This window comes from Salarias fasciatus, chromosome 1 (assembly GCF_902148845.1).
Source record: "Salarias fasciatus chromosome 1, fSalaFa1.1, whole genome shotgun sequence".
Taxonomy (NCBI): Eukaryota; Metazoa; Chordata; class Actinopteri; order Blenniiformes; family Blenniidae; genus Salarias; species Salarias fasciatus.
Window position 1 is genome coordinate 24,930,276 of NC_043745.1, and position 24,883 is coordinate 24,955,158.

Genomic DNA, 24,883 nt, shown 5'->3' on the forward strand with positions numbered 1-24,883 from the left:
GCCAACCTTTGTTCATCACAGACAAACTCAGGGTGTGATCTTTCACGTGTTGACAGGGGTTAAGCGACTCGCCAGTGATAATACAGCCGTTCCAGGCACTCCATCACCTGATAATCACATTACACTGGTACTCCATTGCTTCCACTCGCTTCTGGTAATCTTGTTAAATTCCCTGTGATTGGGCCTGCAGTGACACAGACGGATGACAGGGAGCCGGCCGCCCCGCCGAGCCGAGCCCTCTCCATCTCTGCCGGAAGGTTTTTCAAGTGCATCAAGCTATTGTCAGGTAACCATGGAGCTGCACCGGCACACAGGTAGAGAAAGGCACAGGTAGCTCTAATAAAAGCCACGTCCATTTGCTGCTGACACAGATGGAATAAAGGGGCCAAAAAAACTGCACTGAATTAGGTTTTTATTCACTCTGTATTTTTTTTTTCTTGATGTTATTACTTTTTTGTAAGGTAGATTATATTACAGCACAATGGCTGCTCCCTACTCCATTAAAGTAAACATGCCTACCCCTCTTCATTTTTTAATTTTTTGTCTCCTTTTTAGTTGCCACCAAAGCCTTGTGATCGAGTTGCTGTGCTGCCCTCTGGTGTCTAATTGCTAACATGTTTTCATTTAACACAGGGAGGCATGCTGATTGCTTCACATACAGGAATATAAGAACACTGAGGACACGAGCATGAATATTTCATAATTTCCTATCATAGTCTAAGAGGTGAAGTTCAGTCATTTTCCCAGAGTGGATCATTTAGATGCTTAGCCTGACAGGTAGTTTAATTAAAGTAAAGTTCTGCCCTGCAGCCACTGAGAGGAAACCAGCACTCATTTGTCATGTGCTGGACTCACTGACATGTTATTTATTATGAATTCTATTCAGCCACAAAGCCTCACACTGAAATGAGACTTGTTTTGAGCGGAATCAGTGTCTATAAGAAAATCATACTTTAAATCATCATTATTTCTTCTAATATGAAAAAGACAAAAGAAGGTTTGATTACAGTTTTTATTAGAATGAATAGCAGCTACTCAGGGATGTTCATGAAATCCTTTTGATAACTGAATTTAGTTCTTTTCATGTGTCCCTGTGTGCAAAAACACAGTGGCATCATTTGGCACTGAAGTCCCTGTCCTGTTCTGTTCCTTTCTTTCTTTCTTTCTTTTTCTTTTCCATGACAGTGAATCAAACCTGAAAACACTGCGACTTTATGAAGTCAGGAGACACAAAGTTGGTGTCAGCAGATGGTTGAGGAAGAAGTGTTCAAAGTGATCGGTGAAAAACACAGTGAACCCTATTTTATGCTGGTAAATATCGCTGTGCAGCTCAGTCATGTACTTAAATGACACAACTGAGGTTAACATGTTGTAATATGGATAACTGTCAGCTTTTCTTTCTGTTTAAACCCCAAGAAGGTTTTCTTCCAATGAAATGGTTCCAATTTAATGGTGTGGCAAAACACACACACACACGCACACACCAAAGATGTGATCGTGTGTGTGGAAGGAATCTTAATGTTTAATTTTGAATATTGAGAAACTGGTGAATGTGCAGCGTGACAGAACAAATGAAAAAGACCCATGCGTACATCAGGGGGGTTTTTTTTCATTCTTTTTTTAAAATCATTAAAATCACGAGAACCTCATTCCTCCTCAAAATGAGATCTGCTCATCTGACAGAATGATAAAACACTTGTGAGTCTCTAATAAGTGTGTCCCCATCTGATGGGCCCCGGGTCCTCTTGACCCTGGGGACCAATTTGAGTGGTGCACAGCACATGGTGCGACGCTGAATTATCTCTGCCCTCCCCCAGCCTCCCACCGCCGCCGCCGCCGCTGCAGAGGGGCTAAGAGGCAGGCGGATTAGGGGTTCAGTTGTCTTGGCAACTCAAGATGCCATCTGTCATGTGTGTGCTGATCCGCATCGTGTAGCTGAGACCTTGTTTTAATCAATCGCCTTCTCAATGCCTGACAGACCTCATGTTCAAATACGAGAATTAACCAGAAAGGTGGAGCGATAGGGTGGATATTCATGAAAATGTTATATGTAGATGGAATTGTATTGAGCCATCTTTGGGGTTTTAAAATGTTGATTTTTTTTTTTTTTTGGTGAGGGGTGTTTCATTTTTGAGAAATGAGCCGCTGCGCCAGCTTGTACCATGTGGTTCAATTTTACAACACAGGCAGCGTTCCAGATGCCGCAGGAATCTTTATTAAGTCAGTGTGCTGCTTCTGACTCATTGTTAAGTTGGTTTAACAGGTCTTTAAAACGTCATCAGTATGTCCGCTATACCTTAGCAGCTCAAAGACCCTCACAGCTTCTGCAACAAAGACAGGATGTGATTCACAGGCCGCTCGCACTCTCAGAAAAAAGAAAAAAGGAAAAGTCTTTCCAGGCAACAGTTCACTGAAAATTGGCTGTTTTTTTTCTCTTGAATAAACTGTTTTGAAATGTAATATGGGTGTATGATGTGAGACTCATGCAGCAGCACATTCTCATAAATATTCCCAATAGTGGAGGTCAGATGAACGCTAACAAGTGCAAATGAGCAGGAGGCAGCAGGGAGGCGTGCTGGCAGAGGGAAGGGGAGTGTCTGACAGACGCAGCAACACCAGGGACTTAACACTCCAGAGACGGGCTGCAAATGAACCAGCAGCCACACACACACACACACACACACACACAAACACACACGCTCACACACGTGTGTCCACTGTCTACCTGATCGATCGAGGCCCTGAAGCTGCTTTCTGCTTTCTGTTACGAGTGAATGAGTGAAAAGCATAAATACGTTGGAGGATGTGTGATTAACGTCCAATTCCTCCGGGCAACAGTAATGACATTATTGAATGCACAATAAATAATTACAGCTCATCTGCAAATTTTAATTCAGTCTAATAAGGACCTGAAATGAACCCTTTATATGCCATTGAGGCGCAGTCCAAACGAAACTGAAGACATTGGATATTTACAAGGCATAAATATCTGGTTCACAAGCAATCTCTCCATTCTCATGCAGCTAACGTTGACCAGATTGATGAATTGACTTTTTTGAGAGTGAAAAACACACACTTGTACAAAAGACGTATTTTCAAATTTAAATCCAGGCTTTTTGCTCTTCATAATTTCAATCCACACTTGCTTTTCAAACTGTTCATATTTGATATTATCTGCTCAGATTTTGTTTGAGGAAAGCCTCAGTTTTCACTTCAACTATTTCAAATTTAGTAAATGAAAATTAAAACATCTTGAGTTAAATGAAACTATAACAACTGCAGTGCTGAAAATGTCAGGACAGTGTGAAAAACAGAAACAGGAAACTATTATTTGCAAACAACACCAAAGCTGTATGGCAGCTACTGAACTCGAATAGAAATAAAAACTCGGTCATTGTGTCAAAATGTTCCTTTATATTATTTAATTGATTGAGGCTGAATACAAAAGACTACGATTGGATCAAACCCCTGACAATGTTTTCTGAAAACTGAACAGAGGAGGAACATTTTTCAGTTTTTCACTAGTGCACAGTTCAAAAGCTAAATCTTAGAGCTTTCACATTAGCAGTCCACACATCTTTTAAGGCATTATCGTTTCTTATCAGTAAGTAGAGGCTGCATATGCATCAGGGAAGATCTGATTTACTTCAACAAGATACCAGTGAACCACATAAAGTATCCAGCTCAACTACATGGCTTCATAGAAGACAAGTCTGGGGACTTCCTGCAGTCTGCAACTTTCACCAGCTCTTAAAATTGACACTTGAAAATGTGACGAAGATTAGGAAGCAAATAGGAATAAAAAACCATTCGACCACACAACTCTCACGCCACCTGAAAATTGGGTGATTTATTGGTGCTCAAGGGTAAAATATGGTTCAAGCTCTGCGAGAGGAGCTCATGTTTCAGCACAGTGATGCAAACTGACTGAATCCCCCCCCCCCCCCCCCACGTGAACCAGGGTCTGAATCCCTCCTCACAGTCCATCTGCCTAAAGTATCCTTTCCTCTCCTTCTATCCCCTAAGCCCAACCAGAATAGCAGAACGTCTCCACCTCTGAGACTGGTTCTGCAGGTTTATCCCCGTTAAAAAGGGACTTTCTCCTTTGCAACATCGCCTATACTTGCTCATGTTGGGGTTTTCTCAGTAAAAGTGCCTTGAGATGTATTTTTGTTGTATTTGTCACTGAATTGGAAAGAACTGAACTTCTGGTTCTCCTGGTTTAGAGGATGCATAATCTCAGTTACATTTTCCATGCACTGACACCTCATTTGTGCCAAAAGTAAAGCATATATTGGACATCAAAAACTTTTCTCTATTAATGTAAACTTGTGCATGGAATGTGTTGCCATGGAAACCAGGTTTCACTCCTTGGTAGTCAGCCACTGCTAACAGAGATACAATTCAACTTCAAGTTTGACTAAAATGACTGTATTGAATTCGGAGTTTACCTTGTACATTTTTTTTTCCCTCTCTCTTTTTAAAACTTGACAAAAGTATATCCGCTGTGGCGAGTATTTATTGTGTTCTTCACTGTTCAAAGGCTGTAAGTTGACACCAGTTGCAGGCGTGTAGACTGAGCAGGGAGGCAAAGTGACGGCCCCTGTTCTCCACCCTGCGTGTGCTCAGATGTGAGGAGCTGAGGGCGATGAACATCTGGTTGTGAGTGATGTGTGAGAGGAAAAACACTCTCCACAAGACGCCGTGAAGGTTCAGAGATAAAGACACATCTTGGTGGAGGATCTTGCGGTTCCTGTGAGTTTTCTGTGAGTACATTTGTCATTCCTCCATCTATTTTGAATACGATGATACACTGATGAGCTTCTCATTCATACGTGTGCGTATAAAGTTTTTGACATCAGTGGTTTGTATTGTAAAATATGTTATATTTGATGAAAATGACAACAGGATCATCAGAAAGTAGATAATGTTTTCACATTTATTCAAACTGAGTTCTATGACAAGTGAATTTGAGCAATTTCTGTACGTTACAGCACTAATGTTGGGTTGTTTTCACTTTTAAAAGTTTCAGTGATGAACAAGTGTTTTTTTTAAATCCATTTATTAACAAACAGATGTCATCATATCATATCTTCTGAAGAAAGCATTTGTCTGAAGATGAGATTGAGGAATGAGTTTTCACGTAGGAAAACTCACTGTCTCACTTCGGAGGCGACACACTTATGATTTATTTAAACTACTCTGAAAACAATCAATGTCACATTTTCCCCTGATATCTCTGCCAAAATAGAATTTTATTGGCTTTTACTGGAACGGGAGAACAGAGTGTCTCTTCTGTTCAGGGTGCATAAACATCAGCAGGCGATAGACCTTTTCATCCTGTGTTGATATGAGGTTTATTTAGTCTAGAAGCGGCTGAGGGGAAGTCGTGGGGTGAGTGTCAAGCTACAGCCGAAACCTACACTTCAACTGTGTTGAAATTCAATACCTGTTATTCATTCAGCAGTTTTACATTTCCCCTGTTAAGCTGTTACACTCAAACAGACACCTGAGACAGCTGATGGAGAAAGAATCTGCTACCAGCAGCGCTTGCGGAGTTTCACTTGAACTTATTAATCTTGATATTTTTATGAATAGTCCTTTCAAAAAATTGACACTGAGAATAAATGGGGGGAAAATAGAAGAGTAAAATGCACAAAATACACAAGCCTGGAGGCTGGAGTTAAAGATTTTTTATTTTAAACGGGAGTTTGATTGTAGGAAGAAAGTGTCTTTTAAACCGTAAATCTTTTCACATTTTTGAAAAGTAAGCTGTGTCGGGAGGCAGAATTTTGTTAACTAGTTGTGAAGTTGGTTGTTTACCAGACACGAGCTTCGGTGTCATTCTGTGCAGACGCCAGCGCTGGAGCCGTGCTGAAAGCCACATGCGGCCAAACCATCAATCACTTTGTCATCTGACACACAGCACATGCTGAGGCATTCACGCCACAGCCTCTGCTCAGGTCCGTCCTTCTGTGCACGTCTTTCAGGTAGCCTGGGTTGTAATCTTCGCTCTCTCCCCCTTAATGGCCGGCTGGATGGTAAAGATGCTCACTTTTACTGTGCGAAGACAATCAAAGGCTGTGAAACATCACAGAAGCAAGACTCACGGTGGAGGTATTAAATGTTGTGCCAAGTAAATGAGGTGGAATAGAAACATCGATACGTGCGCAGGCCTGCGTGTGAGCGTGCACGTTTAAAGGGGGCGACCGCCCAGCTCTGCAGGAGTATAAAGGCCGCCAGTGTCTGAGAGCCGGGCCGCTCTGACCTTTGCCTCCCCTTCCCAGCAGAGCCGTCCTGAAGCGGAGGTGTGAATCTTGCACTTGGATGTTTTGTTAGAGACAGAGGCTCTCATGCCCCGGTGGTCAACCTGTAATCCGGCCTGAAACGTTGGCAGGCTGTGCCCTCCACGTACACCTCGTCTGTGGCCCATGTTTGCACGACCTGTTTACAAAAAAGTCTTTTCACCGTGTCCAGTCAGAACCGTGTTTGTACAACCTGGATTCTCTGACATGCATATTGTGTGGAGGCCTTGCTTTGCCTCTTCTCTAATGTCGCTGCAAGGCCAATTTCTGCTGATGTGGGGAAACTGGACGTCAATATGGGTGGCGAGTTTTAGCTTTGACCCTGAGACGCTGGCATAAAGCCTGTGCACAGAGGGAGCAGAAATAAATCTTCTCTTTATTTCAGTAGAAATGTGAATCCAACAAAGAAAAAAAAAACACCCACAAAAACTTTGTCTTATTAAAACAATGAAGAGAAGGCCGGGTTATGAAATGTTACAGAAATTTCAATCGTCAATCCTTCAAATGGATAGTTGAGGCATTTTTTAAGTGAAGTCATGAAAACGATTGCCAGTCTCAGTTTTCTCTATTGGCATTGATATCTATTAATATCATTTCCATATCTTGCAGATTTCTTTCAAAGGAAACATTTTATCCATGATTACATTGCTTTAGTTTGTTGTTGTTTTTTTTATCCACTTGTGTTCACATTTTTGCTGTATTCACAAAGAAAGAAATGCCCATTTCTTAATGAGTCAGTTCTTGTGTTGAGTAGATATGATGAAATGATCCAAACAGAGGAGAAGGCGTCTAAAGTTTAACTCAATAGCAAAAGGTGGAAGGTTGAAATGAGCGAAATCTGACATCTCTACAAAGTATTTGTACTTAATGGTGTTGTCTTTTTTGCTACTTTAAGTATCAGGCATTCATTCAGGTAGATTTACTTGCCTATCAAGCCTCTCAGATAGAAATGACTGGAGACCTGTCATCACTGGATTTTTTTTTTTTAACCTGTCCTGTCCAGCATGGAAGCAGCAGAATGGAAGACTGGCTGCTGTTTTGTGCCCGACAAATTTGCTCTTCCAAGAGGAGCTTAAAAATATATAGCTTATCTTGTAAACATGCTTTCTTAATTTATTTCATTTATTTTGAGTACCGATACATGATATTGTTGGACTGACAGGGGGACAGAAAGACAGGTAAAAGACAGAAAAGTGGAAGAACGTAGAAGACAGAAACTTGTGAAAAAACAAGCAAACAACAACACCAACCAAAAAAAGAGCGACTTATAGCTTTTACCTGACTTATGTTATTGAAGAACAGACCTACCAGAGATTAGTGAGCGCTGATGATTAGCTTTTGAATCGATCGTCTCTACAGCTTCAGCCTGTTCTGGGTTGATGGATACAATCCCAGTTGACTGAAGGCGAATGATGAGAACGTCCTGGACACGTCACCAAGCCATCAGACAATTTATTCTCACCAGTTAAAGGTGCATTAAGGAGTTTTACAACCTTAAAAATACTTATTTTCCACCATAAATATGTTACACATTTTTAATGATGTGTACAATGCGCCCTGACATATTCATTACAAGAACCTCTAACAGCGCTAAATTGTCACTTGAAAGTTGCAGTGCCGGTCCGGCACCAGCATTTTTTTGGGGAGAATTTGTTCAGTTTCGCTTTGTCCGCCATTACTCCGCCAGATGCTTAGTGAGCAACAACTGAGCAGGAGCTTCCAGAAAGTAAGAAAAGACTGGCTTCTAGCACTGCCACAGCTCCAGCACAGACTCCACCAGGTAAAAGAAACTTAAAGCTTACTTGAGCGCTTCTAAACGAGCGAAGACGGAGTCCCCCTCTTCCGTGCACGGGAGCCACAGGGACGAGTTTTTCACTAAGCTGCGTTACGCCCAAGGCCTGCAGGGGGCGCTGTTTCGCATAAAACGTGCAAACTCCTTAAGGCACCTTTAAATTTTGAACTAGCCTCACATCCCTAGCGAGAACATGCAAACTTCACATAAATAGGCCCAGGCAGGATTCAAACCCACAACCTATTGCTATGAGACACACTTCTGGGCAGTCCACTGGACTGGCCGTGTGCTGGTGTGGATATAACAGGGGTCAGTATGAAGGAAACAAATCTGTACTTTCATCAGAGGCTTTTGGAATGATTGTGCAAAAGAAAAAACTTAAGTTAAGCTCAAGTAAGATCAAAATCTACCAAACTTTTAGACTCACACTAGAACCATGATACGAAACGGTGTCAGTGTCTCAAACAGCATCATAAGTGCATCAAACAGGATTGCTAGCTGTTTTTTTCAGCTCTCTTGACTTGCTGCACCTGAACATAACCCAGGATACCCCTGTGGAAGCTAATGCTGCATGCTCAGGCTCACGTTACTGACATTTGACGAGGGAAAGTGAATGTTCTATGTACTGTTTATATCCAACACAAATTGTCCATATACATATCATTTCCCAGTATGAGTATTGTTCAGTCATTTGTGTTACCTAAAGCAACACACCTCCACCATCATGCAGCTTCTCATGTTGTTTTTCTCCATACTTATTTTCAGTGTGGATATTTACTTTATAATAAAGCTTTAAAATCAGCCATGCGGCACAAATGTGCGTGTAAAGTGTATGTTGGCGAGCAGACCCAGTGACCCGATGCATATGTTGTCGTCCTAATAGTGGCTGATTAGCGGAGAGGGTTCCTGGCAGCCAGAGCATGTCTCTGCATGGGGCTGAGCTTTACGATGGAGGCAGCTCTGGGAACAGGGCAAATGAGCCATGCAGCAGCACCAGGAGACCGGCTCAGGGCTCCGACTGCACATCTTATTAAACACACGTTGCCTGCAGTCAGTCAGTTTAATCCCTTTGATTAATGGTTGTGTGTATTGCCTGCTTGTCCACACATGGCAGCTGATGTGGCCAGTGAGATGGTTTTCAGCATGTTTTGTTGTTCTAGCATTCTCACTTTGAAGAACCCACAACCGCTATCTTTAACTGTATTATATTATATTATCATTATGCTTATTCACTGTTTTTACTTTTACCGACCAATGTAACATCTTGAAGCCCTCTGAGGCAACTGTTGTTGTGATACTGGGCTATACAAAAATAAATTGATTGATTGATTGATTGATATATTGTAGTGATTGTGTGTAGTGTTCTTTAATGATCATGAAATGATTGGTATTGATTTCAAATTAAGTTTACTCATCAACAAAGCACCGCATAGTCTTGTTTGAGACTGAACACTTTGTGAACCTGCACGGCCCCTCAGGTCTGCAACGACTTTCCATTGTTTTGGATATTTCTGAAAAATATAAACTGCATTGAATCATTTAATCCTACACAAAGTAAAGAAGTGGAGTGCAATCATAAGTGCAATTACTCTTTTTTTATTTCATTTAATTATTCATTTTAGAATGTGTTCATCATTCAACACAGTGTTTTCACAAATTAAATCTACCTTTAACACTTTTAACACCTTTACCTGTAAGAACTGATAAAATTCCATCCACAAGCAAGAATCACAGACAGTGTCGTCATCAAAAATATATCGTGGGATCAGATTCCTTTTCTGTGTTTTCTGGAGTGTAAACTTTCCTCAATTTATAACTAAAATAAAACCAGAATTACAGTGTTTTCTTTCTTTGATTCTGTCACAACTTAAGACAAACATAGACCTGCCGGATTTGATGAATTCAGGGAGCGTCAGAAAACCTTGACCCAATAATACTTTTTGATCCATTTGATCAAATTGATTTTGAACATTTATTTTGAGTGAATATTTTGTCACTACAGTTGTTCACAGAACTAAAACATGCTTAGTTGCAATACTGTGAGAATAAGCACTGAAACTTAAGTGGTAAAACAATGGTGAGATCTTTTTTATTGTGGTTTATAGATGGTGACACAGATCAAAAGAGAAGTGACTGAGATTCGAAGGTGGATGTTTCGAGATGGACCAAGAAGCACAGAGGGACAGCTCATGTCTGACAATTGAACATGAAAGTGAGAGAAATGAGGGTGCAAACACTTGGTCATGAATGTAGGAACAGTTGCCTATAATACCTAAAATGTAGCTAAAAACACAGTGAAGATGGTTTAATCTGTTCAATCAGTGGAGAAGTGCTAAATCTTTTAAATTTTAGCATAAAAATAGCTGATGGTGGTCTGTTAACCCCATTTAAAAAATCAAATGGCTAAATGTATGTACAGTGACAGTGAGGAAAAAGTACAAGCTCATCTTGTGAGTTGTAGTAAAACTGTAAACTAAATATTTCGGTGAAATTGAAAACATGTAAAGTAAAAGCACTTCACTATAAATATAGGAGATCAGTGAAGAACAGATACGTAGGAATGGAGTTTTGACTTTCCTCTATACATCTTGGACTGAATCTGGAGAAACATTTAAAAAAAAAAAAAAACCCACAACAATCTGTAATAACGAACTCTTCCATCAGGCACCCTGGAGCTGAAGCATGGACAGTGAAGTGGGAGCGATGGACGGCAGTCTCGACAGTCCTCTGAGCCCAAGGCAGCTAACTGGACTGGGGATGAGCTGTCTACTTTCCCCAAAGTACAAGCACTCGGGGCCGGGCCTCGCCAGTCCTCAGGAGTACAACCAGTGGCTGCCTTACCGCCATGACGCAACCTTGCTTCCCATGAAGGAAGATCTGGCTTTTTGGCTAAACACCATCATAGGTGAGGAATGTCATCTTTACTATAAACTAGTAACATCTGCAAAATGAATCATACCATCTAATAAAAGATAAGAGTGAGAAGGCTGCTGGCATGTTTGGTGAAAACGACACTTTGACCTATTTCTGCAGTGTCTCGCTATGGAGGTAACTGTTGCAGAGGCTTCAGGGAAAGGGATGTTTCTTCCCACATTTCTTCATTGTCAAAAAAGTACATAAAGGCTGCACATGCCACAACCTGCCGGCTGCCACAACAACTTCTGCCTGCCTCAACTGACGAGAAAGAAAAAAGTACATGGAAACAGCTTTCACGCCAGTGAATATGACATCTGAAGACATTTGAAGCAGAAAAAAAATACATAATTAGTCACAAGTATCTTGTTTTTGGACCAAAACTAATGGCTGTACTTTGAAGCTTCAAAGCTTTTCTCAGAAGAAGCATTCCTGTGGTCATGAGTGGTATGTTGTCAACCTGTTAATCAGAAAGACATCTGAGGGAGTGTGGTCCATTTACTGTACAGTATATGGAAGGGAATATGACTAATACAAATTTATAATTGTCGTTGGTCGATTTGTTTATGTTAATTTTTATAAAGACAAATATTACAAAGACTGAAGAAGAAATACATGCAAGATAGTTACTAGGTATAGGACAAATACTCTGTCCTCGGTCTTCAACGGGGATTCCTCCCAGTGGGACATGCCTGGAACACCTCCCAAGGGGAGGACTCCAGGAGGCATCCTTAACAGATGCCCGAGCCATCTGAGCTGGCTCCTCTCGATGTGGAGGAGTAGTGGCTCTACTCCAAAGGTCCTCTCTTATGACTGAGCTCCTCACCCTATCTCGAAGGGAGCATCCAGCCACCCTACGGAGGAAGCTAATCAGTCATAACCCAAAGCTCATGACCATAGGTATGGGTGGGGGCGTAGATTGACCGGTAAATTGAGAGCTTAGCCTTTTGACTCAGCTTCTGTTTCGACATGACGGACTGATACAATGACTGCTTCACTGCAGACGCTGCACCGATCTGCCTGCCAATCTCACGCTCAATCCTTCCCCCACTCGTACAACAAAACCCCAAGATATTGCGTCCTTCCACTTGGGGCAAAATCTCTCCGCCGACCTGAAGAGGGCAAGCCACCTTCTTCCAGTCGAGGACCATGGCCTCAGAAATGTAGCTGCTGCGAACCGCCCCAGTGCATGCTGCAGGTCTGGGTTCAATGAAGCCAACAGGACAACATCGTCTGCAAAAAGTAGACACAGAATCCTGTGGTCCCCGGACCGGACCCCCTCTGGCCCCTGACTGCAAATACATTTTCTGTCCATAAAAATGACCAACAGAACCGGTAACAAAGGGCAGCCCTGTCAGAGTCCATCAGGTCCGACTTACTGCTGGCAATGTGGAACAGACTCCTGCTTCGGTCGTACAGAGACGGGATGGCCCTTAACAAGGGGCCCCGCCTCCATTCTCCCAAAGCACCCCACACAAAGTAACAAGAGGGACGTGGTTGAACGCCTTCTCCAAATCTGCAAAACACATGAACTGCTCGGGCAAACTCCCTTGAACGTTCGAGCACCCAATGGAGCGCATAGAGCTGGTCCAGTGTTCTACAACCAGGACGAAAACCGCAGTGTTCCTCCTGAATCCCAGGTTTGACCATTGTAATACTGGAAGAAACTTTCCTGGGGATGCTGAGGAGTGTGATCCCCCACAGCTTGTCCTCACTGAAAACGTCAGATTAGAGCATTTTAATTGGGGGGGGAAAAAAAAAAAGCTAATTTCATCACTATGTTTTAATCTTGTATTGTGTTCATGTGTGCTCTCAGGAGTGGAGCTCACAGCAGACAATCTGATGGAGAGGCTGGATAATGGCGTTCTCCTCTGTCGGCTGGCACAGCTGCTCCAGGAACAGATGATTCAATCCAGCAATGGAAAGGTGCTGCACCCACACGAGCCGATACACAAAGAACACTCAAAAAACTCAGATCAAACTAATCTGCCATCACTTACGCCAAGCCAAACGAAGTGAAAATACTTCACGAAAATCTTAAATTGGCCGTTTCAGTGGCTGTTTTTTGCCGGCTGTGCAGATGTATTGAACTGCAGGAAAGCTGCTGAGTCAAATCCTTTTGACTCAGCAGAACAGAAAGAAGACCTACAGAGCTCCAAGCGTGAAATCAGGTCAGACCTGAGGGTGGCAGTGAGACCATAGCTGCCCGAGGCTGCTCCTGTTTATTCTACTAAAACACATTTTGTTACAGCTTGACAAGTATTTCTTTAAATTGTCTTTCATGCATATCAAAAACTTGGGAGGATTTCTCTTTAACTGTGAGTGTTTATATTCAAACACTGGTTTGATTTTAGAGATGGTGTGTGTGAAATTAATCTCTGTAAAGTATCTGTGTGTGTGTACTCTGAAACAGTTATTAGGCCACTGAGAAATGAGGGGACAAGTTTCTACAGCGGACTCAGGACCTGTGGTTGTGTGTATGTGTTGAAAACAATTACAGCCCTTTGTGAGGAGAGTGATCCGCTGGCGAGATGACGCAACTTCGGGATCATTTTTCGCTCGAGACAACACTGCCAACTTTCTCTACTGGTGTCGAAAGATTGGCATTGATGAGGCTTATCTCTTTGAGTCTGAGGATTTGGGTAAGTTGAGAGAGGCGATGGCTTCCTGCATTGCCTTGTCGTGAAGCTCATTCTTTTTTTTGTTTTTCTTTCAGTAATGGAATGCTCTCAGTGAATTCTTGCTGTGCAGCACCTCTATTATGCTCCCAATTCAGTTAATTAAGTTAACACTTCTTTTTCCAGGTACTTGTGCGTGACTTCAGTAGTCCATTATTGTTATGAGAATGTCCCATGATCCGTTTCAGCCCTCTTCAGGCCTCTAATTGCCTTTAAATCACAATGTCACAATCTTTCTTTTTCTTTTTTAACAAGCCACCAGTCAACAACAGAGCCGTGGCTGACAGATTAACAGGCAGATTTGATTTAGCAAACTTTCCGTAGCATCACTGAAGAACTGGATGCGTAAATGTTTGGTTTAACATTTACTCCAACCATTTATAGTCTAAACAATTTGATCCAGAATGTATTTTTTGCCTGTTAAAAATAAATTATACATGCATCCTGTTTGTTGTGAATGGCGGGTGCTGTACTGACAACCCCGTTTAATCATTTAACCTTAATTTCAAAACTCATTTCAGTACTTTTTTAAGCAGAGTGCTTCTATTCTGTTCTGCTATGAGGTGTAAAATGAAATTAGTCATTCAGTACATACATTTTTTAAGCCTTGAATCGATTACCCAATGTTTGAATCATTTCACTGAAGTGCAATATTTGAAGGTGAACGTTTCATTCCTTGATGGCAAGTGAAAAAAAAATACATCTGTGCCACACATTATATATGCATGTTTTCAGAATCACTGTATCATTTCACACTCATCTCTTCTACATGTGTTATATTTGCATATCTGAAGATGCAACAGCTTGCAACCTTGTATTTAGCATGCTGTATCATTAAATCCACAGTACGCCTGCCTGCAGTCTTCCTTGGGCATGTCAATGCAAGGCGTCACATGCGTGAGAATGATAATGTGCAGGTTAATCCCCACCAACAATAAGCCCCCCTTCAGGCGAAGCACTTCACCTAACTTACTGAATGATGAGTGGAGTTCCCTCACCGTACTGTGATAGGTGTCAGTTTGCTGCCTCAGCAAGACACAGGCGCATGATACACACTTCTCTTTTATCTGGTGGAGGTCGTTTACAAACGAGTGATGTTTGATTTGTAATATTTTTATGGCAAAGTGTGGAGAGCGTATCCTGAATTTCAGCTCTCAGCAGAAAAAGTGTATGTCGATGATGGATGAGTGATTAGATGGAGGATGAGCTGAACTTGTAAATGTGCAGGCTCTCACGCTCAACCAGTCATAATTTTAACATATCATTTGTGCCTTTTTTTTTCTCATTCAAACTGAGTAAATAGAATGCACTTCTCATTTCTCCCTGCATGGAGGATAAAGCTTTCATGCCCTTATGCCCTCAGCTGCACGCATACAGCAGAACCCACAGGAATTCCCACTCTGCTTCAAAGAAAGGGATGCATAATAGCTGCAGCTGCCATTATATTTTGACAAAAGCAGAAGTTTATCTCAAAAAATCATCTCTTCTTTCGTGAGCAACTTTTTTTTTTTTCTCTTTTTCTGTTCGTCTTGCGTGCTTCATGAAGTCCTCCACAAGCAGCCGCGGGAGGTGTGCCTGTGCCTGATGGAGCTGGGACGCATCGCAGCCAGGTAGCTGAATAACAATCAGCAGTCCATCTATACACACTGTGTGTACTAAAACCAGTGATATTCCTTGGGTGAAGCATTTCTTTTTCTCTCAGTGATGCATCAGAAAATTTGGAATTAAAAAGTCACAGTTTTTGCTTTTAACTTTTCTATCTTTCAACTTAAATATTTTTAACTGACTTTAAATATAAAGTCTGTGAGAAATTATTAGAAATAAGCTATAATTCAATTCAGGTTTTTAAATACCAAATTAATTCCTCACCACATAAAAGAGGCAAATTTGAGCGTTCAAGCAGGTTATCAAACATTACATGTTTAAATGTTTTTCAGGTATCTCCCCGCTCAGGGCCTGTAACAAGTAATCAGGTTCCATCATGCTTCTGAGAATTTTGACGGCCTGTGCATTTAAATCAGGTCTTTTAGAGCACAGATGAAGGGATTGCTCAGGCTCCCGATAAGATTTTCAAACAGTTTACCTTTTAAACTTTGGTGATTTTGACGTTATAACAACACTTGCAAACAAAATGAACAGCTGTTGTGAGACATGTAACTCTTGATGGCTTTAACATCCAAAACAAAGCTGGGCCAGCACAATGCATGTTGGATAGATGTGGCGTTTCACCAGCTGAAAATAGGTATCGTGGGAATTGCTCTCCAGTGTTTATGATCTGCTGTGGGGTTGCCTCTAAAACTTGTCACACCCTGTATTTATTCCTTTGACAGGCTTGGTTTGCATTGAATTTAGACTTCAAGCATCAAATGAACTGAACGACAGTGTGTATTCAGATGGCAGCGTTCATATTTCCACCGACCAAGTTCAACAGGGTTCATTTGAATTGGATTTTTTTAAGAGAGAACACACTTGAAAATATCCAGTGAGTGAACCTTTAGACCAGAGGTGTCAGATTTAGTTTAAGGATCGACTTCTATAGTAATATTTCTTCATTATTTCATTTCGTCAGCTGCCACTGAGTACCAGTGAGCTCTCAGGGTTAAGTGTTGTGTCTGCTCAACTTGTGAAACTCGTAAATAAAGTGTGCATATGAGTGAATCAGAAACAGCTGGTATTTTAAAGTTTTATTTGACTTTTTTTTTAAGTTTTGCAAACTAAACCAGCAGGCTGAAGTGGACTGTTTGGCCTACGGACCTTGTGTTTGACACCCCTCCTCTGGGTGAAAAGAAATGCTAATTTACCTGTTTTTTTTTTTAAGCTTGCACCATTTCTATTTCAACAGTCCTTCCATTACTTCAACTGACTCTTTAGTTTTTCATAAATATGTCTTTTTCTTCTGATTGTTGCAGAAGCTGCATTCACATTTCTTTCAATAATGAGCAAAGATTTTTGTCTGTGTTCTGAAGCAATCCTGCGCTTAATTGCTATTTTTCACCCACTCTGAATTCATGCTTATTCAACTCACAAATGTACCCAGGTATCCTCAGTCGTTATGTTCCCCGATCTGCAAATCATATTTCTCTGTAGGATTACTGACATATGTTGCCAAACTTTGTTTTCAGATACGGAGTGGAACCACCAGGGCTGGTGAAGCTGGAGAGAGAGATCGAAAGGGAAGAGGCGGAATGCTTATCTCCATCGTCCCCTCTCGCATTCTTTCCTCCCGCATCACTGTATTCGCCGTCGCAATCATCCCTTCCGCCAGACCCCTCTCCCCCTCCCTCGCCTCCCCCTCCCCCCCTCGCTCCGAGCACGGCCTCTGCGTGTCAGCCCCTCGCCGCCTCCCGCGCCTCTGATCTTCCATCAGCCACAACAAACCCCGTACCTCCATGTTTATCCCCTCCTCAGTCCCTCGCAGCCTCTAACCTCTGCACAACCACCGTCTCCACACAAACACCTTTGTTCTCTCCTTCCTGCACCACCGACACACCTGCCGCAGCTCCTCAGTCTGTATCCACTCCAAGCCAAACCTCAGTATCCACAGCCAAAGTCTGCACGGCCGCACCAATCACCCGCCCCCCCACTGCCTCCCCACCTGCGGCCCCGGCTCCTCGATCCTCCACAAAATCCACAATCCGGAGGACCACGGGCGCCACCAACATTCTGGATGATTTTGTATGCGTTTCATCTTTTCATTTTTTTCTGTGCATACACGTCAAAAACGTACATTTTTACCTGACACGTCTGCTTTGACTTTCTTCTCCAGGTGAGAAACATTGTTGAAAACCCCTCCTGCAGCTGTCCTGTCAGATTTGTGGTTGAGAAGCAGCCCAAAGGCTGCTACCGCATCGGGGATAAAGTTCTATATATACGTGTAAGTATCCTGACGCAAAGCCGTTATCTTTCAAATCGATGTCACATATAAATGTGCTGCACTTCATTCATCTAGCATCCACCGTACCTCTGCTCCAAAACTCACGAGTGCTATATTGTTGGTCATCTCCTCACCCTTACATGTCTTCCATCAGTCGTTCCTAGAGTTCCACATTAAAGTGACCTTCTCAAACCGGTTGGTTCAGTTTCCCCTCACTGACCCAGAAATATGGAAATGTCAATTTTTCCACCTGGGCTGGCAGTGCCTGAATCCACTGCTAATAAAATGTCCTACTAAATGTGGAGGTGTGCGCCATAATTTGTGGGTTATAAACTAAGCCTAATGACTCACGCAGTGACGGTGCAGCGCCGAGGCTACAACACATAATGAGACGCGGGGTACGAAGGCCGTCGGGTCATTAATCAACAGTTGAGTCAGCAACAAGTGCAGGGCGTTACAGTGAGTGATTTGCATCACTCGGGATGGAGGTGTTGGTGTCTTTCAGCCTCCCTGAGTCATCCTCCACCCGTATTCATCTGTGTGAAGGCCCAAGGAACGGGAGGCTGGGTTGCCTGGCAACCAGCGGTCAGGATAAGACCGGTCTGACAATGATTGTATTCAGAACATAGACCTTCAGCGGAGAGTTCAAACCTGGAGGAAAAACAAACACGTCTCTTTCAGGATGAATGTGTGAAGGTGTGACCCTGGTGTGTGGTTTAAATGGCAGCCCACATGGGAGCTGAGCTCCATCAGTGTGGGGAGGGCTGTGAATACGAGGAGTGGGCTTTACTTCGCCCTTTTTATGCATCCATCCATCTCTGCTAAGAAAAAAATATAATACTTTTCTTTAGTGCACAGCGCCTTGAAAAGAAAATCACTTTTTGAAAGCAGTTTTGGAAAAACTGCAGGAATAATGCTAAAATTCTAAAATTGTATCTGTAGATTCTCTCATCAGAGCAGATTAGAACATATCAGTTGTTAGAAACTGTTCATTCTCCCTTCAGAGTGGAACAGAGGTGTGTTTAAAAAAAAGTGTTTTTCATTGCTCTGCTAATTGAAATGAACTCTCAACTGCTGATCGATACTGTCAGAGCAGGTCCGGCTCCACTTCGACTGGCTGACAGACAGCAGGTTTTTACTGCCCGTTTGGAAAGTCACGCTCCCCTCGGAGTCACAGAACACCTGTTTCTCCAGTGCAGACCTGTCAATAACACAGCAGCGCTCGTTTGAACACACACATCAAAGCAACCTGCACCAAGGTGATGTGATCGGCAAAGTATGAACAGAATGCTTTATTTATTTATCAGAGATGTATCTATAAAAAGTGTTGAGAAAATCTGTAAATGGCATATATACACTTTTTTTTTTAAATAATAATTACTGGTGATCAGACACAACTTGCATCTATTTGCTGACAGGCGAACGCACCTCAGCTGTTTGAATAGTGCGACGCCGCCCATTGAGCTGCCTGCATGTGTGCAGGGAAACCAGCCATCAGCCTCCATCACCATATAGCATGGTAACCCCCGCGCTGCTCCGAGGAGCGCGTCCCATTCAGTGTGCACAGACCTTTTTAAAGAGCAGATACTATTGATTACTGGGACAAGGTCATTAACGATGGGGTTTAATCAGACAGCTTGTTAATGAGCGGCTGAGCATGACCGCCCCTCCTCGCATGTAAACCCCCCCCCCCTCCGATTCCCTCTGGAGACTATTCAGTCTTCAGTCATGCTGGCCGTGGAGTGCTTTGCCACTCTTTGGTATAAAAAAGAAAAAAAAAAAAGAGCTCCTCTTTCTTCTCTGCAACCAATTAGGCTCTCCTTCAGCTTTGTAGCAGGGACGCTGGCTGTGTCAGTGGAAGCAAAAGGGATTCAATCTCCTCACAATATCATGCCGCGTTAGTTCTGTGTTTATCATGCTGTCAGAATAAAAGACCCACATAACGAGTACTTTCATTTCCAGCGCCGGCTCGAGCCGAGCAGGGCTCATCAAAATGAGGGTGATGAAGCTGTTTCTCCTCGTTCAGGTTGGAGTTTCTAATAGAAAACCACTCCATCATCTTTCTTTCTCAAGTGTCCTTGAAGGAGACGTTGACTCATTAGAGGGTCTGTGGAGTTTGTTCTGTAACTAACCTCGACCTCTGACTTCACAGCATAAAGAAAAGGAGCCTACAGGCCGAGTATTGATCAATTTCTAACTTAATTATTCGTGCTTCTCTAAATTCTTCTTGTGAAAACAATACAAAACTTCATGGCTGTCTGTGGGCTGTAATAAAGATGCTTGAAGCAAATTGCTTGAAAACAATTGGAATCACATCCTGTCATTACCAAACGAGTAAAAATCATGCTTTGGAAATGATGGCTGACTTCAATCGTCCTGTAATCCACTTGCCCTGATATTCTTTTACTGGCCTTTACCAATCATCTGTCTTCAACTCAGACTCAAGCAATGAATACAGCAACTCCTCATTATTCATTGACAGAGAAGAGCCAATCCTGGCTCTCATCTGCAGGATTATACATCTGAATACTCAAAAAGTAAAAAATTAAATGTCATACATGGTGCATAACATCTTGAGGCCATCACCAGGAATCAGCATCATGACAACATGACTGCACAGCGGAAGAGTCTATTGAACTGGACTGCCTGCAGTCCTCACACACCTTACACCAACAGAAAACATTTAACAATGAAATTAAAAAAAACATTAAAAAAAACCCAGGGCTGTCTAACTGCTATGATGAGACTACAGTTCTTTGACAAAAATCCAGAAATTGGTCTCTTATTGGCATGTTCAGTTGTTCCATTAAGAGGGACTACTGTCTAAATCATTGCACCCTGACTGTATTCATGTTTTACACATCCTGATCCTTTTGTGCAGGAGAAATCAGCGTTCTGCGGAATGGGGTACATAGACATGCACAACACCCTGTAGAGCTCCTCTGTCTGCCTCTCTACTGTAAAATTTAGGAACTGAATGTACTCGAATACAACATTAGAAGCAGTGCATGTGGCTAAAGCCTGCCTCCTACTGGAGGGTGGTAGTTCGACTCCCCCCTCCTTGAGTACACTCATGCATATTTCAGCAGGAGAGGGGAGAGGGAATCAATGGAGCTGCCAGGGAGGACACAAGGGAATCCAGACGCTAGTTTATGGGCTGCAGACGTAGCACACTTTGTACGGAGACCGGGGTGGGGGGGCATGGATACAGAAATAAAAGAGTCTGCTGCTGCCTGGGTTTGTGTGAATATCTCACCACAGAAAGATGCTGACTGTGTTTTTCTGAGGCAGTCAGATTGGCATCACAGGCTTGACTTTAAGCTTCACTTGTGCACTGGTGCAATAAATAAAGAGGAATTTAAAGAAAATAAAAGTAGAGACTAAATTTGATAATAGTAGTTCTTTGGATGGCCTGAAGACTAAAAATTACAGAACAGCATATACCTTATATTGGGGAACAGTGTAGCAAGAACCTACAAAAAAAAAGTTTTTTTTTTCCAAAGCAGACCTGTCAGTTTGATATTCCATCTACGTCTGACAGGAGAGTGTTTTTTTTTTTTTTTTTTCAGGTTGTCAGACTTGACCTCTGTCAACCTTTACATTTTAATCTGCAGGATGACAGCTGAGACGGACCACGTCTGGAGTTTCCTCTGTAGCCGCCCGCCTGAGTGTGTGTGTCTCTGCTTGTACCATTGATTTTTTTTCATCTTAAGCACGTGACACACACCTCCCCACATAAAAGGAGCAGATCTGCTTGTATTATCACATTCTTAATGGCTCTATAATGAAGGGTTCATTGGTGATAAGCAAGAGGGTGTGTGTGTGTGTGTGTGTGGGGGGGGGGGGGGGGGGGGGTTGCTGACAGAACAATGGATGGCTTTGCAAGGCCTCCTGGGAATGTTAATGTCTTCTGGGAGTTAAGAGTCTGCGCTGAACTCGTTTCAATTTTTTTTTTTCCTTTTTTTTTCCCAGGCTTTATATTGTGGCAGCGGTTGCCATGGCAGCCGCTGGTTTTCAGCTGCGAGGACGGCTGTCTGTAAATGATTTCTGTTGATTCGGATACATCTTGACCTTAATGAAACTGCTGGCTATGAAGCAGTCGACATATTTAAAACCGTGCTCATTAGGTGGTTTTGCGTGGCAGATCGGTGTGGGTGTGCCTTTGTGCGTCACTGCATGTGTGTGTGTGTGTGTGTGTGTGTGACTATGTATGCTCATGCAGGGATTAGTGTCTTGTGTGAGCTCAGCTGGTGCCATGAGTTGCTGTTTCATTTGCTTTAATGAGATTTTGACAAAGCTATCCAGGAGATCATTTGCCATTCATACCCAGAGCTGCATATGCACAAGAAGCCTGTAAATATTGAGTGGTGTGTGTGTGTGTTTGCATGTGTGCATAGAGAAAAGGTTTCCATTTAAATGAGAATTCACAAACATATATCACCTGGGAAATGTATGCACACGGTCTCACCCGGAGTTGTCTCCCTGACTGCTCTCTCTGGGGTCACCTTTACAGATGCTGAACGAGCGTCATGTGATGGTGCGAGTGGGCGGAGGCTGGGAGACCTTTACAGGTTACCTGCAGAAGCACGACCCCTGCAGAGGAGGAGGAGGAGGAGGAGGAGGAGGAGGAGGAAGGCTGGTGGGCAAAGCTGAGGTCAGGGTCTGTCGGGACAAAGCAAAGAGGCCCAGCTTGAACATCTCGCCCGACAGTTACATGGTGGTCGGCGCCCATTACCGAAGCAAAAAGTAAACCGACTTCAGACGGCAGGAAACACTTGATCAGACCAAAGTGCACAACGTCAACAACCTGACATCAGTTCAAAACCTTTTTGCCTTTTAAGGTTGATACAAACGCTAACCTTTTCCATAGATATGACTGTTATTTTATACCTTATATCTGTGTGTGCCAATGGTCTGTAAATATTTCATTTTATAGTTGTATATATGCAATGATTTATCCATTAACACAGAGCTGACGGTCGTCAGGGCCCAAATAAGTCGACTCAGATGTGCCACATTCACACGATGAGAACCTGGAGAGAAAGAAACAGCAGCAGCCCTTGAAATAAAAGGAATTGAATTGGACGGAATCACAGACAGTTGGCTGATTCAGTTGTTCCCCATCTGTGATCTGAGACCTTTTGGGGCCCAAAGGCCTGCTTCCTCCGAGGCTGACGAAATCCGATTCAGATGCACAGAATGTTAAGATGCTTTACCGAATATCAAGATACACTTTTTTGTTTTGTTTTCGTTGGAGTCCACTGGATTAACAAATATCTGGAAACATTGTTTTTTTTCACCACTGAGTGATTATAGAGGTCACTTCTTATGATGAATTGGGAAACATTTCTAGCTGCTTCAGGATGGTGATTTGCTGTTTTTTGCAACCTCACGACTCATCAGTTTCAACACTGTATGTCCTTATTTTCATGTAATCATGCAAGAACGATATTATTTAAAGTGCTAATGTACTTTCATATTAATATCGGAGAGAAAATATCCACGTCAATGCAAATTGTTGTAGAGCACCTATAGTTCATTGATTGTCTAGCTACAGAAATGATAAGACCGAGATTTGGTGCTTGGATTTTGCAAAGTTCTTACTTCAGTGAATTTAATTTTAATGTTTAGTAAGAATAAAGCATATTTGATTTTTTTTTTTTTTTTTTAATGAAATGGATGTAACTTTTTGTGGGAATAAATGAGAGCCAAATGAAAGAGGAAGGTGTAGCTTCTCATATTTGGTGGTAAATGTTGCCTCACACGGTCAGAGGGATTGGCTCGCTGCAGGAAACTTGCAGTCCTCCCTCTAGATGGCACCATGTCCTCAGTGACAGGAGGCCGGGCTGCAGGGGAGGCTGCTGTCACCACCGCTGCTGTGACTCTTCACCTCACACACTCATCTCCTGGTTCCACTGGAAATCTGTTTTCACTTTCAACTCTGTGAATTACATCACCCCCGAGAGACCTGACGGCACGAAGCACCGGGCGGCTCATCCGCCGGACAGGAACACTCAGTACATTCTTAAAGTTAGGGGGCTTCGCCAACAACTGTGCAGCTGAATCCACAAAGACGGGAGAATCACAACGTTATTAATAAGTACATATTTTATTTCAGTAAAATAAATTAATTAAAAATGGACACAAGTTTTGTTTTATATATACATATATGTATATTGAAAGAAACTAACTGTAATGAGATCATGCAAGACTGTAATGTCTTTTTTTAAATCCCCACATTAACATCTGCAGTGGATGGAACCAGTATAAATGACTTGTAGAAAATAAAAGCTGTGCTACTGAAACATGGGCCGCTCCAAACGGCGGCATTTTTTTTTTCTTCTTCTTTTCCACACAGGGCATCTCTCATTGCACAGAGTACACTTCTAAGTTCCTCATGAAACATGGAATTTTCACTTGGGGGGGGGGGGGGTTGAATACACTCTTACACTGTGCTGACCTCAATTATTCTCTTTATCTTGAATGTTTTGTAGATCTTGCTACTGTGTGCTACTGTTCTGTACTGTACTGATTCAACAAGTACAGACAATGATACGTGTCGGTGTTATTGAATTTTTTACTAGTAGAGCTATGGGGTGGGGGGTGGGGTGTAAATATGTGCTTTAAAATTGACCTTGTAATACTTTTTGGACTGCTGTTATGCAGTAGTAGCTGTACCAGTATTAGAAAAGTCCGATTTTTCCACTGATAGTACACAAAAAAAAAACTTGTAGTAGTTGTGTGCAATTGTGCCTCAGTCCCAACAAACACATTATACTTGCACAATGTACTTTTACATTACAGTTTATCAGTCACAGTAATACTTTGTCTTACTGTGTGTCAGTTTAAAGGTGAAACTTAAAAATCAAAAAACACCAAACAGCTTCCCGTTCTGCCGCCCATCAGTCTAGAGACAGTCGATATGAATACTTTCACGTCTCCTAGTTGTTGATGTGGATATTCTCGGAAAAGAAGAGGCCGGACCGTCTGACCCTGAACACATGACGTGGGATAAAACCCGAGTCTCTTTGTAAAAGACACAACAAGGCGCTTGTTACCTACTCTGATCATCTTCTTTGCTCCCGCACGGGACCTCGCAAACATACGAATGTATTAACGTCATCCGCTTCCGACTTCACTGACTTTTCATGAGACGCAGCAAAGTGCAAAGATTCAACAAGACACTGATTATACAGTTTTCAATCATGCCTCAGTTTTAAATTCCTCATCAATGGTGATGGTGAAAGGACCGAACGCCACACACAGTGTTGTTAACACATTATAACACCTTTTTTTTTTTTCTCTCTCTAAGAAAGTTAAT

General features: G+C 42.4%; 1 protein-coding gene across 1 annotated transcript; it reads left to right on the plus strand.

The window, feature by feature from the left end:
- Positions 1 to 4,643: 4,643 nt before the first annotated feature.
- Positions 4,644 to 23,142, plus strand: LOC115389356 (growth arrest-specific protein 2-like). The gene is made up of 8 exons (XM_030092850.1): positions 4,644 to 4,766; positions 10,762 to 11,002; positions 12,827 to 12,936; positions 13,511 to 13,652; positions 15,235 to 15,298; positions 16,811 to 17,363; positions 17,455 to 17,562; positions 22,076 to 23,142. Exons 2-8 carry the CDS (start codon positions 10,780 to 10,782, stop codon positions 22,310 to 22,312), a joined length of 1,437 nt encoding a protein of 478 aa, XP_029948710.1. The 5' UTR covers positions 4,644 to 4,766; positions 10,762 to 10,779; the 3' UTR covers positions 22,313 to 23,142.
- The last annotated feature ends 1,741 nt before the right edge of the window (positions 23,143 to 24,883 follow it).